General features: G+C 43.0%; 2 protein-coding genes across 11 annotated transcripts in view; one reads left to right on the plus strand and one right to left on the minus strand.

The window, feature by feature from the left end:
• The window catches only part of TBC1D4 (TBC1 domain family member 4), a 180,800-nt gene extending 169,661 nt beyond the window's left edge, over positions 1-11,139 (minus strand). For all 10 annotated transcript variants that reach the window (XR_005376399.1, XR_005376397.1, XM_038569752.1 and 7 more), the window contains exon 1: positions 10,618-11,139. Coding sequence is in view for 8 of the 10 variants with exons in the window: in XM_038569752.1 (XP_038425680.1) it covers positions 10,618-11,124 (507 nt within the window). In the remaining 2 variants the exon portion in view is untranslated. The remainder of the gene's footprint in view (positions 1-10,617) is intronic.
• UCHL3 (ubiquitin C-terminal hydrolase L3) overlaps positions 10,671-14,396 on the plus strand; it is a 107,443-nt gene continuing 103,717 nt past the window's right edge. The window contains exon 1 of the mRNA XM_038569757.1: positions 10,671-10,692. The gene's annotated coding sequence lies outside the window, so the exon portion shown is untranslated. The remainder of the gene's footprint in view (positions 10,693-14,396) is intronic.

Below are 14,396 nucleotides of genomic sequence, written 5' to 3' on the forward strand. Positions count from 1 at the left end.
TCTCAATAAATGTAGGGGCCATCAAAAAAATTTACAATTTAGAAAATGCATGGGGTTTGGAATCCCAGATCTGCTGCTTGCTAGCTTGTGTCCTTAGGAAAATTACAGATTTTGTTTTTTCACGTATAAAATGGAGACCAAAAAAAAAAAGAAAAAAATAAAAACTATTTCAAAAGTATTGTCTAGAGCAGAAGTCCGCAAACTGCAAAGGGCCAAATAATAAAGATCTTAAGCTTGGTGGCCATGGAGTATCTGTCCAAAGTACCCAATCCTGCCATTATAGAAAGCAGCCACAGACAATACATAAATAAATGAGTGCAGCTGTGTTAAAATAAAACTGTATTTCAAAAATAAAAGCCATAGTTTGCCAACCCCTGTTCTAGAGCAGTAGTTGTCAGGGGTAATCCTGGACCAACAGTATCAGCAGCACCTGGAACTTGTCACAAACACAAATTCTGGACCTCACCCAAGACTTACCAAATCAGAAATTCTAGGGGTGGGGTCCAGCAATCGGTTATCATCACAAACCTCCCAGGTGATACATGCTTAAAGTTTGAGACCTCATGATCAAGAAAATAAATACAGAGTGGTTAGAGCTATTATTATTATTACTAGCATTACTGTTACTAACCTAGCTCCTAGAAGTTTAGAATATAATTCCCAAAGACATAACCAAATGCTGGATAATTATGGTAGATCAAGAAAAAGAAAGAAAAACTGTTAAAAATATAAGGTGGATTAGGTAAGAATACTTGAGAAATTAAAAATTATTTTTTAGGCTCTTTATTCTGAAGAACTCCAATATTTTCTTATATATTAATTAAGACAGATTTTATTTAGTCTTGTTCACAATCCTCTTGTCAAAGTAAATAATACAATTTCAAATATATATCCCCAATCTGACTTCTATGAGAAACAAACGTATAATGCCAATTAACTCCCAGATCCCTAAAAGCATATTATTCTCTGTTGCGAATATTCTAGTCTCTATCCTTACAACTAACACAACTGTACTTACACGAACACAGAATAAGCAAATTTATCAAATGCCATTTATTATTTCAACCAAATAATCTGACCTCTGGAAAAGTTTTAGAATCAATGGGAAGTTAAAATATAAAGGGCAATGTCAAAAAATAGCATATAATATCCATTTTCATATTGCTTTTAATACTAGCATTAGAAACCAGAGATCTGCCTATTGAAAATGCCTCAAAATAAATAAAAAGAATTACAGATGAGTGGTGCCTAGCTCGCTCAGTTGGTAGAGCATGGGACTCTTGATCTTAGGGTTGTGAGTGCGAGCCCCACATTAAGTGTCGATTACTAAAAAAAATAATAAACTTAAAAAAAAAGAATTATGGATGAACATAGAGGGATCATCCCCACTATTACCACTAGGCTATGCCCATGTCATCAGGCCTTTGCAAAATTTCACATGAAAACTAAAATAAAATCAATACACAATCGTTAATAGCCTAGGAAGAAGCCAACAGGAAATGGCAAGGACTAAATACAGAAGAGGCAAGACTAGCTTCCAGAACCAGAAAACAATTCAATCAAGCAAACAGTGCATAATATTTAAAGAGCTAGGCAACAGGCACTGGCTCATCTTCAGAGTGAACAGCAGGATCGAGGAAGTCCAGCACAGAGTAATGAGGTATCCCAACAGGCACAGAGCATGCTACTGGAGACTTAATGGGAAGAAATATTTAGAAAACCAAGCAGGAAGGCCATCAGCATAATATTAGGTAAACTCAGGAAAATCTCCCAGGCTGCCCAGCTAATGAGAATGAAGTGCCTGAAACCAGGGCAAGAGGTTAATTGAAAAAGTTAGGAGCCATCTAGGGCCTGAAAACAAATTTGCTTCTTGGTTTGTAAAAGCCCTAGGTCATAAATGTATTTGTCCAAATTGTATAACCTACTACTGAAAATGTTTATGAGGATACAACGGTGAGATGCAAAAGAATGCCTGATTTTGTTAAACTGGAAGTACAGTTTGACTTAGAAACTAAAATTGATAAACTCCTCAAAAGTTATTTAATATTGATAGTAAAAAGTCCCATGGTTCTAACTGTGAGGAATTTTAGAAATTCATGTAAAAACTCACAACCGTTTCAGAGTGGAAACTATTGCACTATTAAGGGAAGCCACAAAGTAAAAGAACTGGAGCAGCAAATTTAGGCTACTATATTTAGCTGGGAAAATCCCATTACTTGGAGATCCTCTTTCCAAACCAACCTCTTAACAAGATATAAAACTTGGAAGGGATCAGTAACTTAAAAAACAGTAACTCCCATATCCTTTTGGTGGGGCTGCAGAAACCCATGTTAAGATGATCTGAAATTAAACTGGCCAAAATTTTAATCCCACATTTTTTCACTTTCTATCATATGATTATAGATTATCAGGGATACATTAAATAACACCTGAAAATTTAAACCCAGAGTTTTCCAAACTTATGGGTTGTTCAGTATCTTTTCAAAGGTAACTTGGGACTTACATTATTATTTCATTGTTAGTTTATTTAAATATGTTCAAAAAACCTAGATAAAAATTTCATATGCTTATAGCTGTAGTTTTTAAACAACTCTGAAGCCAAAATCAATTTACAAAATACCCACATACACAAGTATAAAATCAGTAACATGTATATTAACAACCTAAATTCAATGTGATAAAAGATGTTATTTTTCAAAACAACAGGACTATGGCACAGCACAAGGTTAGCATGCCAGTGTTACTATGGACTTTGTGATTTTTTTCTAAACCACTTTTCTCTACTGGAACTCCTGCAAAATCATACATTTGCCCATCAAGTCATTAGGCTTTATTTGACTTTAAATTTTACATATTCTTGGGGTGCCTGGTTGGCTCAGTCCATTAAGCATCTGCCTTTAGATCAGAGGAATCAATCCTGGATCCTGGAGTCCGGCTCCCTGCTCAGTACCACTTCTCCCTCTGCCCTTCCCTGCCTCTCTCTTCCCTCCTCTCTCTCTCAAATAAATAAATAAATAAAATCTTTTTTTAAATCTATGTATTCTTTTCTCTTTAACCTAAGGTAATTATGATAGCACAACTTGCTTGATTGCATATGTTTTATAATGATGTAAGTGCATTATTTTTATATCTTATGATTTTATACTTTATACTACATAATTGAATACTTTCATATTATAATACAGTTTAATAGTTCATATTTTATACCTTCTTATACTTTAGAGTGTTTATATACTTTATGATTCTATAAAATATATTCAAATGTGTAGTTGTACCTGTTTTTAAATACATATCTTAACAACTATATTATTTTCTAAACTTATTCTAAATTTTTATTCTAAACTGTACTTACAGAAGTTACAAAGAGGCTACCACAGTTTACTTCCCCACTTTCCTAAGGACACCACGTAAAAGATATACCAGTTCTGGGCACCTGGGTGGCTCAGTAGGTTAAGCATCTGCCTTTGGCTCAGGTGATGATCCCAGGATCCTGAGATCAAGCCACACATGGGGCTCCCTGCTTAGCGGGGAGTCTGCTTCTGCCTCTGCTCCTCCCTTCTGCTCGTGCTCTCTCTCTGGAACGCTCTCTCTCTCAAATAAAATCTTAAAAAAAAAAAAAGATATATCAGAGTTCAACTTCTCTAGCCTAACAAATCATGTACACCTTTTACTTCCCATTAAAACAAAAAAACATATTAGCATAACTATAACCAAGCAGGCACTGAGCATTAATTATTATTTTATAAATTTAACAAGCATATTTAACTGTGGATATTTTTAATATAAAAGTGGGGAAAAAGTAGACAAATACTGCATGATCTCACATATGGAACCTAAAAAGTCAAACTCATAAATGCAGAGAGTAGAATAGTGGTTGCCAGAGGCTGGGGGATGGCAGAAATGGAAAGATGTTGGTCAAGGGTATGAACTTTTAGTTATGCAGGATGAATAAGTTCTGAAGGTCTAATGTACAGACTATAGTTCATAATATTACATTATATACCTGAAATTTGCTTAAAAGTAGGTTTTAAATGTTCTCACCACACACACGCAAAAGATAGCCATATGAGGTGATGGATACACTAATCAGCTTGATTGTGGTAATCATTTCATTTGACATATATGTTGAAACATCACACTGTCCCTTTAAATATATTTTTTTATTTTTAAATTATACTTAAAGCTGGAAAACAAAATAACACTACTATATTAAAAAAAAGAGGGGAAAAGTGATTGTAGAAAAGTTTATAACACTAACAGCTAAAAGCTCATTTTTCAACAACTGCATTCTACGAAAGACAAGAAAACAAGCTTTATTTTTTTCTTAAAAGATTTTATTTGACAGAGAGAGCGAGCGAGCACAAGCTAGAGGAGAGGCATGAAGAAGGAGAAGCAGGCTCCCTGCAGAGCAGGGAGCTCGATGTGAGGCTCAATCCCTGGACCTCGGGATCATGACTTGAGCCGAAAGGCAGAAGCTTAACCAACTGAGCCACCCAGGTGCCCCAGAAAACAGACTTTAGAATCTGTCTGCCTGAACTGGAAACTGCTTCTACTATTACAAATAGTGTGTCCTTAGGGTAACAATGTAACCTTTCTATACCTCAGTTTTCTCATCTATAAAACAGGAGGAATACTGGTACATACTTGGCACAGTTACTATAAAGATAAAATGTGATAACCTAGGAAAAGCACTAACGGCAGTACCATCACCCAGCAAAAGCTCCATAAACATTTGCTTTGAAGGAAATGCATGGAAAAGCTACTCAGATAGACATACTATGGTGTATGGTATCACATTATAACCTTAAAATTAACAAGACATTGACATCCTTCCTTAGTTGATGCTTCCAATTGAGTTATTAATAAGTCATGTTGACCATATTTCCTGCTCAGTAATTCTGAATATACTACTAAATTAAATTATAACTGATCTGTCCCTCATTTTACAAGGGGCTACATCTAAGTAGCTACATATCATCTTGGTTCAGACATGCCAACATAGCCCAAATGAAATGAAATAGCCTGAGTGGCTTAGCTGGGTAAGTGTCTGCCTTTGGCTCAGGTCATGATCCCGGGGTGCTGGGATCAAGCCCTGTATAGGGCTTCCTGCTCAGTGGGGAGTCTTTTTGTCCTTCTGTCTTTCCCCTGCTTATGTGTGCTCACTTTCTCTCTCAAATAAATAAAACAGCCATCTAGATGATTTTAACAAAACAAATACCTGGGACTGAAAAAAAAAAAAATGAGCAAACATTGTTTGCAATAATTATTCAGAGTGGCCATCATCTTATTCCCCAAATTGTCAACTATTTCTTTTAGCCTGATTTTTTTTTTTTTTTTAAGATTTTATTTCTTTAGATTGAGAGAAAGTGTGAGCAGAGGGAGGGGCAGAAGGGAGAGGGAGAGAGAGAATCCCAAGCAGTCCCCATGCTGAGCACAGAGCCCTGTGCAGGGCTCAATCCCCAGCCCCTGAGAGACCCTTGCCTGATTTTCTTAACAGCCAGTATATCAAACATGCTAAATGCTGTTATTTCTGGATATGAATATATAAATTTTTAATTTTTACAAAATCTTATCATAATTTAACACTGGGACATACTCTGAAAAAAATATTTATTCCGGCAGCCCAGGTGGCTCAGCCATTTAGCACTGCCTTCAGCCCAGGGCATGATCCTGGAGACCCAGGATTGAGTCCCACATCGGGCTCCCTGCATGGAGCCTGTTTCTCCCTCTGCCTCTCTCTCTCTCTCTCTCTCTTCTCTCTCTCTCTCTCTCTCTGTGTGTTCTCATGAATAAATAAATAAAATCTTAAAAAAAAAAAAAAGAAAGTGGGGGGGAGAAGGAGTCTGTTGTGTGTTTCAACAAGCCTTTACAGGTAATTCTGATGCCTACTCAAGTTTGAGAACCAGATACTGAACAGTTTCAATCTTCATTATAACTAACACTCCCTCACAACTGGAAGGCTCTGGGCACACATTTTTTACCTTTCCCCCAGATATCAAGGTCAAGATTCTATCACAGAGTGGAGCCCGGACAAATCAACCTCCAAATCAAATGAGGATTGGGGGGCGGGGGGGGTAGGCAGAGAACACAAAAGTGACTACAGCAAACAGGAAGTTAGAGAGATCTACCTGTCTAGAATGGCATATACTACTCAGAAAGCAGAGATAAAAATGTCAAAACTTCCAGATTTCTATTTCTCTAGTTTTCTGACCAGCATATCCCCATCAACAGTGAGTAAGAACTTCTGAGAATGACCTTTTGAAAATTATCAACAGAATTGAAAATTGGTTATCTGAAAAAAGCTCAGAAAATACTAGTTTAAGAGGAGAGAAAAAAACTAAAAAGTTAGAGAAGTCAGAGCTCAAATATCCTGATGTCAAATTCATTCTTAAGAATTTTAAGAACAGGGGATCCCTGGGTGGCTCAGTGATTTAGTGCTTGCCAGTGGCTCAGGGCGTGATCCTGGAGTCCCAGGACTGAGTCCCACATTGAGCTCCCTGCATGGAGCCTGCTTCTCCCTCTACCTGTGTCTCTGCCTCTCTCTCTGTGTGTCTCTCATGAATAAATAAATAAATAAAATCTTAAAAAAAAAAAAAAAAAAAAGGATTTTAAGAACACAATTTGTAAAATCTCTTTGAAATTACATTCTTGCAAGCTTCAAGAAATATAAACAAAATCAACAAAAATTATAGCAATCATGTTTTTGTTTTTTAAATGATTGCTCATTCTATAATCTTGAAATATAATTTTCATGCAGTCTCATGCAAATGATAATTAACACCTTTAATCTCTAACAATATTTATAAACACTAACAACTTTTTTTCATAAGGTAAAACAGACATGAGATAATTTCTGGTTTTTAATTGGGAAATTGAGATAATGCTATATAGTCTCTTCCTGAAAGTAGATGAAGATCAAAATTCTAAGAATATCAGTGACCTACCCTAGATTTTAGATAGAGGATCTATTCTTGGTTCCTCAACCAGTTTTAAGTCTATAATTCAATTTATGCCAGTGGGATTTTTTAAATTACGTACAGTTAAGTACTTTTACTAATTCAAATATGCAAGTTCGGCTGAAATGTGCTAAGGCTGACATTCCTTCTGTGCAGGACCACACAGGCTTGAATAAATGGGAAACAATCTGCACAGGTATATATTTGATCTGGAACAGGTTAATTTGTGCCTGATCCCCACCTTTCTTTGCCCCTGGGAGAAATAGCTCTTCATTAGGCCATTCTGGCTGAGTGCTCCTTCAGACTCACAAGGTTAGGTTGACTCTGACCCCCCCCCACCCAGGAGTGGGGGAGCCAGAGGGCACATTACTATGGCAACTCCCCACAACAGTCCCAAGCTATTAGCACAGCACTCCCATCTCAGAGGTCACATGTAAATCCAGCCCCCAAAAGATATGAGCAGATAATTCTGCAAAACCTTATCATTTCATATATGGAAACTATAATATCCATCTCAGTGGCTGGGCATGAACACAAATTTTGCCATTTAGCTGAGGTCACTGTATATCCTGGTGTGACCTACGCAGTCCAGGTTTATACTTGTCGTGTCTGTGTAACTATTAGTTGTGCCCCTGTTCTCAATAAAAGTCACCCTAGATTAGGGGCACCTAGGTGGCTCAGTCAGTTAAGTGTCAGACTCTTGATTTTGGCTCAGGTGGTGATCTCAGAGTTGTGGAATCCAGCCCTGAGTTGAGCTCCCCGCTCAGATGGAAGGCTGCTTAAGATTCTCTCTCTTTCCCTCTGCCCCTCCCCTCACTCATTCTCTCTTTCTCTCTTCTCAAATAAATAAATCTTAAAAAAAAAAAAAAAAAAAAACACCCCAGACTAAACAATGAATTATATGGCCATCCTACAGAAAGCCCTGTTTCAGAAAAGGGACAAGCATAAGAGAGAAACCAGAGGCAAATTTATTCACGGATGTTTGCAGGCCTACTGCTCTATGCTACCTTCCATACTTTGTTTAGTGACCAGAGACTCTTTTAACAATGATCTTAAAGTCCAACTAAATAATTCTCTCCTTCAAATTTAGAACTCAGGGGTAAAGCAAACAGTAGGTCTTTTCTCTTCTTATTTCAAAGGTGCCAAGAACCATCCAGACCCTACTCTATAGGTTTCTATAGGCTACTCACACCCCTAGATGGTAACAATGTGAGGAATCCATACCTTTAACAACTTCAGCTATACAATTATCACTTCTGAGAATATAACTTACAAATTCTTCCCCCAAAATGGCCCTAACTCTCCCTACCATGACGGCCATGTCAAATGAATCCAGATGCTCAAATGGAAAAGTGGCGAAAAGCACAGAGTGTCTGATGACTGCACTTGTCCATTCAACAAATATTTATGAAAACAAAGTGGTAGCCCTTAAATCTCTGAACGCCAAACCTCAGATGTGTTTTGTTTCGTCCAGATAGGAATCTTAAATGTTTAAAATGTTTGCTAATACTTTAAAACATGAAGTCATACATAAAAATCCAGACTTCCACTCTTGGGAAATCAGAAGCTCTGGCAACACCATGCTTGTATCTTGTTAATGCAATTTGCAATTGGCGCTGAAGAACTCCCTGGAGAAATGACCAACACTCCATGGTCCTCGGTCCTCACTTAACCTCAACCTCTCTCAACAAAATCCCAAGCATTTGAGTTTGCAACTCTGATATATGGCTGGAGATAATCCTTAATGGAACAACATCTGGCCTTTCAAATTAAGGATCCTCTACCAGGGATTCTCTGTGTTCAGAGTAAACTGGAATCCATATCTTTAGATCAAAGACTCAACTGGGAAATGGCAATAAACAGGAAGAGTTAGGGTTTTTTCTCTTTTATCAAAAGGACATATGGTTGCCACTGTTCCTACAGAATCAAAAGGGAGAAAGGAGCTTAAGCATGTTATTATTCGTAAAATAACATCATTCTCAACCTCAAACACCTAAATGTATAATTAAGGTTTAAAAAGAGGGGGCATATTTTTAATTGATCCCCTAACAATGTATCTGACACTGTCAAGAATTCAACAGCCACTGTCAAGAAAGTGCCATGACCCATAAACAAACTTTAACCCCGAATGAAATTAGCAATGATGTGTCACATATCAGATCTGAAGACAATAACATAAGCTTTAACATAAACTACCCAAAATCATAAAACATTCCTTACAGTCCCATATAAATGCAACTTCTTATCTTCCTACTGATAGAACCAAAAAATCTTAATAAAAATAGTGATAACTTTCAGATGAAAAGAACATGCTGCACTCCCATTTCAACAGAGGTGAAAGCTAAAAACAAGCTTCACAAAGTGAATTTCATATTCATTACAGTTGGAATGTTGAGATAATTTTTAGAAAGGATATTTTAACATACATCTAACAGCGGTGATATAAGTTAAAATTGCTCTCTTCATACTGGGAGTTCTGGATGTTAAGATATTCAACTAGCTTATGAAATAACTGATGAAATCTAAGACGATTTTCTTCAATTCAGCTGCAGGCCTTTTGTGAAAAACTGGACAGTCTTTCAATTACAGACACTAACGAATTTTTTTTTAAAGCCTCATTTTATATCTTTCTCCTTTGACAATTATTAATTGCTCAGCTACCAAAGGAACTGCCACAGTTTGCAACTGAGACTGTATATTTAGACGGTATTATTTTTGTGAAGAATCTAAAGTACTTGGCAAACATCAAAGAACTATTTTTTAGGATCGCATTTGGGGGTGGGGAGGGCTTATCGCGTAGTAAACACTCTTTACACTTTTATTTTAAAACCAGTTTTCAAAGCCACAATCACTGTCACAAAGTTTTGTTTAGAGTCCTCTTGCCATTAGAGAAAGGGGCGTGCCTCTCTTCAAGGAAGTAAAAACGCAGTTTGGTAACAGACACCTCAAATGTAATGCTTCTTTAGAAAAAATTTAATGCTTCTGATATATTGTAATATTGGAGAACTATTAGAAAACAGATTTGGGCCTCTTTTAGGACACTGCTTTTTTAAATCACCCAAGCTGGTATTGATTCTGTCTCCATCCAGTCTTTAAAAACCTGCACACACACTCACACACACACTCACACTCACACACACACAGCTTTCCTTCCACTCAACATCTAAACGCAGATTCGTGCTGTCCTGACAATCTGACATCCTCGTCGACTAACTTTCCCCTAAACCCCGCTCCCAAATAGCCTCACAAGCCCCCAGCCCTGCGGCTGCTGCTGAGACCCGACGCTCCAGCAGGGGTAAGACGCAGGAGGCGACCAGCGCGGGCGCGGGGCGAGCGCGGGCCCCCTGGGAACCCAGCCCTGCCGGGGCCTCCCCGCGCGCGCGGGACGCACCCCCCTCCCCCGGGCCCAGGCCGGCTCCCCCCGCGGGCGCGCCCCCGCCGCTCCCCGCCGCTCCCCGCCGCTCTCCGCCCCGCTCAGCCCCGCTCCGTCCCGCCCCGTCCCGCCGGCGCCCGCGGGTCCTCGGCGCGGGAGGGGAGGACGCTCGAGCGCGCCACGTGGAGGGCGCGCGGCGGGCGGACCGCGGCGGGGCAGCCTCCGCTCCAGCCCCGCGGCTCCTCCCCCTCCCGCCCCTCCCCCTCCCCCAGCCCCCCGCCGTCTTGCCTGGTTGGGGTCCGTGGCGCGGAAAACGTGGCAGGCCGTCTGCGACTCGGGGTCGTCGGGCTGCGCCTTGATCAGGTAGGCAAAGTAGGTGAGGTCGTGGCTGTTGTGCACGAAGCGCGAGATGTGCTGCGCCTTGTGCTCGAAGATGAACACCGCGGGGCTGGGCTGCGCCGCCGCGGGCCCCACGCCCCCCGCGGCCCCGACGCCCGCTGCCCCCGGCGCGGGGACGCAGCGCAGGAAGGGCGCGCTGAGCACCAGGAGCACCTCGCGGGCGGCCGGCGCCCCGCACCCGCCCGCCTCGGGCTTCTGGCCGCGCCGGCGGATCTCGGCCATGAGCCAGGGCAGCATGGGCAGCGTGGTCCTGCGGTCCAGGCACGACCCCCCCACGTACCACAGCCGGAACCGCTTGTCGCCCGGCTTCCCGGGGCCCGGCTGCGCGGGGGCGCCCGGCTCGGGCTCCAGGGGGTGCGGGAACGGCTCGTCCTGCACGCAGCTCGGGGGCTCCATAGCTCGCGCCTCCCGGGCCCGGGGGCGGCCTGGGCGTGCCGCGCCGCGCTGCGCCGCGCCCCCGACCCGCCGCGGGAACCGTGCCGAGCACCGCCGCGGCGCCTCAGCGGCCCTGCCCCATGCGGCACTTGCCCCGGGGCGCCTCCCCCGCGGGGCGCCCCGCAGCCGGACTGGCGCGGGACGGCGGGCTAAGCCGTCATCCTGCTCCGCGGGGCCAGCGCCCGGGCCGCGCCGCCGCCTCGCCCCGCCCCTGGCCCCCGGCCCCCTCGCTCCCTGGCTCCCTCCCTCGCTCCCTGCCCGCGCGCCGCCGGGCGCCGCCTGCTCCAGCCCTGCAGAGCCGCTGCGGCCGCCGCGCTCCCGGGGCAGGCAGGGAGGCCGGCGGAGGCGGGGCGGGGAGTGGGCCGTGGGCGGGCGGGGTGACTCGGGGCGGAGCTGACTCCTACCCGGGTGACCGGCTGTCACCTGGAAGGTCGGGGCGGCGGTCCTCGGGGAGGGCCTGCGCGCTCCGTTCCACGGGAGACTGGCGACACCGAAGCCCCCCCCCCCCCCGTGGCCGCGGCCCGGCTCGCCGCGCCGCTCCTCCCCTCCGTCCCCGTCCCCCCCCCTCGCTCCTTCCTTCCTTCCAGCCTGCTGCTACTTTAACCGGGCCGCTACCCCGCCTCCCGTCCGGCGGGCGCAGAGCGTCGCCTGCCTGTAGAAGCTTTTCTGCGAAGTCGCCTCTCCGCCCCTTCCTCCGGCCGCTGCCCCAGCCCGCCCCCGGGGCACCGCGCCCGCCGGGGCGCCGGCACTGCCCGGACCCGCGCGGCCCCTCTCGCGGCCCCTCTCGCGGACCTCTCCGTCCCCGGTGCGCCTCTGCTGCCCCCTGCAGAGGGGCCCCTCTCGGGCGGGCATTGGGATTTCTTTTTTTACGAACGGTATTTGCGTGGTTTCGGTGCTTTCTGAAGTCTGCACGATATCTGAATCTTATTTCCAAATAATGCCCAAAAGAATCCCATTTTATGCATTTGATCTACCCAGTTCAGACGTAGTGTAGAGGCTTCTCGTTCTTGTAAGACGTAGTAAAAACAGACTTCCGAAGAACCGAGAAGACGTTTTAGGGATAATTTGATCATTCTAACTTTTTTTTTTTTTTAAGTTCATGAGAGACAGAGACAGAGAGAGAGAGAGGCAGAGACACAGGAGGAGGGAGAAGCAGGCTCCAGGCAGGGAGCCCGACCCAGGTCTCCAGGATCACGCCTTGGGCCGAAGGCAGGCGCCCAAACCGCTGAGCCACCCAGGGATTCCCCCTCATTCTAACTTTAAAACAGAAAGAGAAGTATTCTTTTTTTCACTTTAGCAAATCGGATCCTCGTTCTTTCTGCTCCTACTGGATTATGATGAAGAATTCCATAAGTAAACAAAATAAATGGAAACACACTGAAAGTTCCCAGTTTTCCCCAAAGTACTTACAGGAAGAATGAAAACCCAGAACCCAAAAGGTTTCTTACCGTTTTTAATGGTATGCTCACTTTCTGTAAAGTCCTGAACTATTTTTTTTATCCTCTTTATGTAAAAGAACTATGACCAGTTGCCATTATTCCTATGCTGAATTTTTGGGGTGCATCCTGATGGTTCTCCTATAAATAAGCATATAAGTTCCAAGATAGAGACCTTATTGATTGTTTAGGTTTAGTCATTTGATTTAACCACTCTACCACTTCTTTGTGCAAAACAGACCCATGTCTTCAAGAAACAAAGTTCTTGGAATGTAGACTGAAACCAGAGTTACTGGTAAGGTTCTAGACTTATTTTGGCAGTGAAGTAACTTGGGTCACAGTCTTAAGTTAAAGCATTTCATTGCCAGTGGTCTCTCCTCCAGCCCACTCTTCCCCTCCAGTGGTCATCATGGAAAGCTGTCCTTTGCTCCTGATCAAAGCCAAGAATGCTGAGCCAACACGGGGACCCCAAGAATCTCCTGGGCCCACAACACACTTCTTAAGAGTGAAAAATAAACGCTTTGGTTCTCTTAAGCAACTGAGATTATGGAGTTGTTTGCTACATTGTTGTTAATCTATTCTGTCCTGTCCAATAAAATTATTATACTGTAGTATATATCTTCTATAACTTGTTTTGTTATCATTTAATATTTGGATTTATTACATGCATGAACTAGATAGTAAGTTCTTACCACTATTGTGGCACCTGTAGGACCCTACAGAATTATATGCACAGTCCATTATATATTTGATCACTGAATTTCTAAAAAGGTAAGAGGACAAGACACGATTTTTAAATGTTTGGTAAAAATTATAAGAACATGCAAGTCAATGATGTTTACTAAATGGTGGAGCAGGAAATCAACCTCTGACCCTCGACCCTTCCATTCTCAACTCCACCTCGCCTCCCCCCCCAAAAAAGGGGGGGGGGGAATGTGTTCAGAAAAACATTTCCAATAATCTGCAAGACATACCTCCTGAATAGCCTTGGAGGTACCACCATCTATGATACCTAACAGTGAACTCTTACTTTAAACAAAAAAATAATTATCTTCTAACATCCCAGTCTAAATCAGTGGTGTCAGGGTTAATTAGAAGTGATAACATCTGGTCAAATCCTAGTGAAAAATTCATACCGCATGAGAAATGTAAGGGCCTGAGCTAGTGTGGTGGCTTAAGCCTGGAAAGGTTTGTTAGCAATCTCTTAGTTTCTTTGCTGCCAAGCACTTTGTGCTCTCTCTATCCCTCTGACTCCCTTTTTCTCTTCATTCTGTGCCACCGCCCAATATCTACTTTTTCTCCCTGCTTAAAAATCTCTAAATGACACATTTTCTAAAGCTCAAAACACAAATCTTGCTAGTCTTCTATCTGTGGCTCCTGTCTCCCCTACTCCCACATCCACTTAGCCTCTCTATCCACAACCACATAGGTGCTCACTCTCTATGAGGCACACTCTCTATAGGTACCCTCCTCTCCCAATGGCTCTTCCTATCACTCCTCAACTCTGGTGAAATTCTCCTGCCACCAATCCTTCATGACTTGAATACCCATTTATTGTTCAAGACCCAACTCAACAGTCCCTCTTCTGTGAAGATGTTTCTCACCACCCCAGTTAGTGGCCCTCTCCTCTTTGTTCTTTTTTAATGTATTCCACTATTATAGCTCTTAATGCATTCTTTGTAATTATCAGGTGATTTATCTGTGTGCCCCCCTCCCCACCAGGAGGGCATTTTGAGAGAGGGGTTATTTTTTTGTTATTGTTCCATATTTTCCTTCAGCCAAGTGGCTGACATATAA

This window comes from Canis lupus, chromosome 22 (genome assembly GCF_011100685.1).
Source record: "Canis lupus familiaris isolate Mischka breed German Shepherd chromosome 22, alternate assembly UU_Cfam_GSD_1.0, whole genome shotgun sequence".
In the NCBI taxonomy this organism is placed as follows: Eukaryota; Metazoa; Chordata; class Mammalia; order Carnivora; family Canidae; genus Canis; species Canis lupus.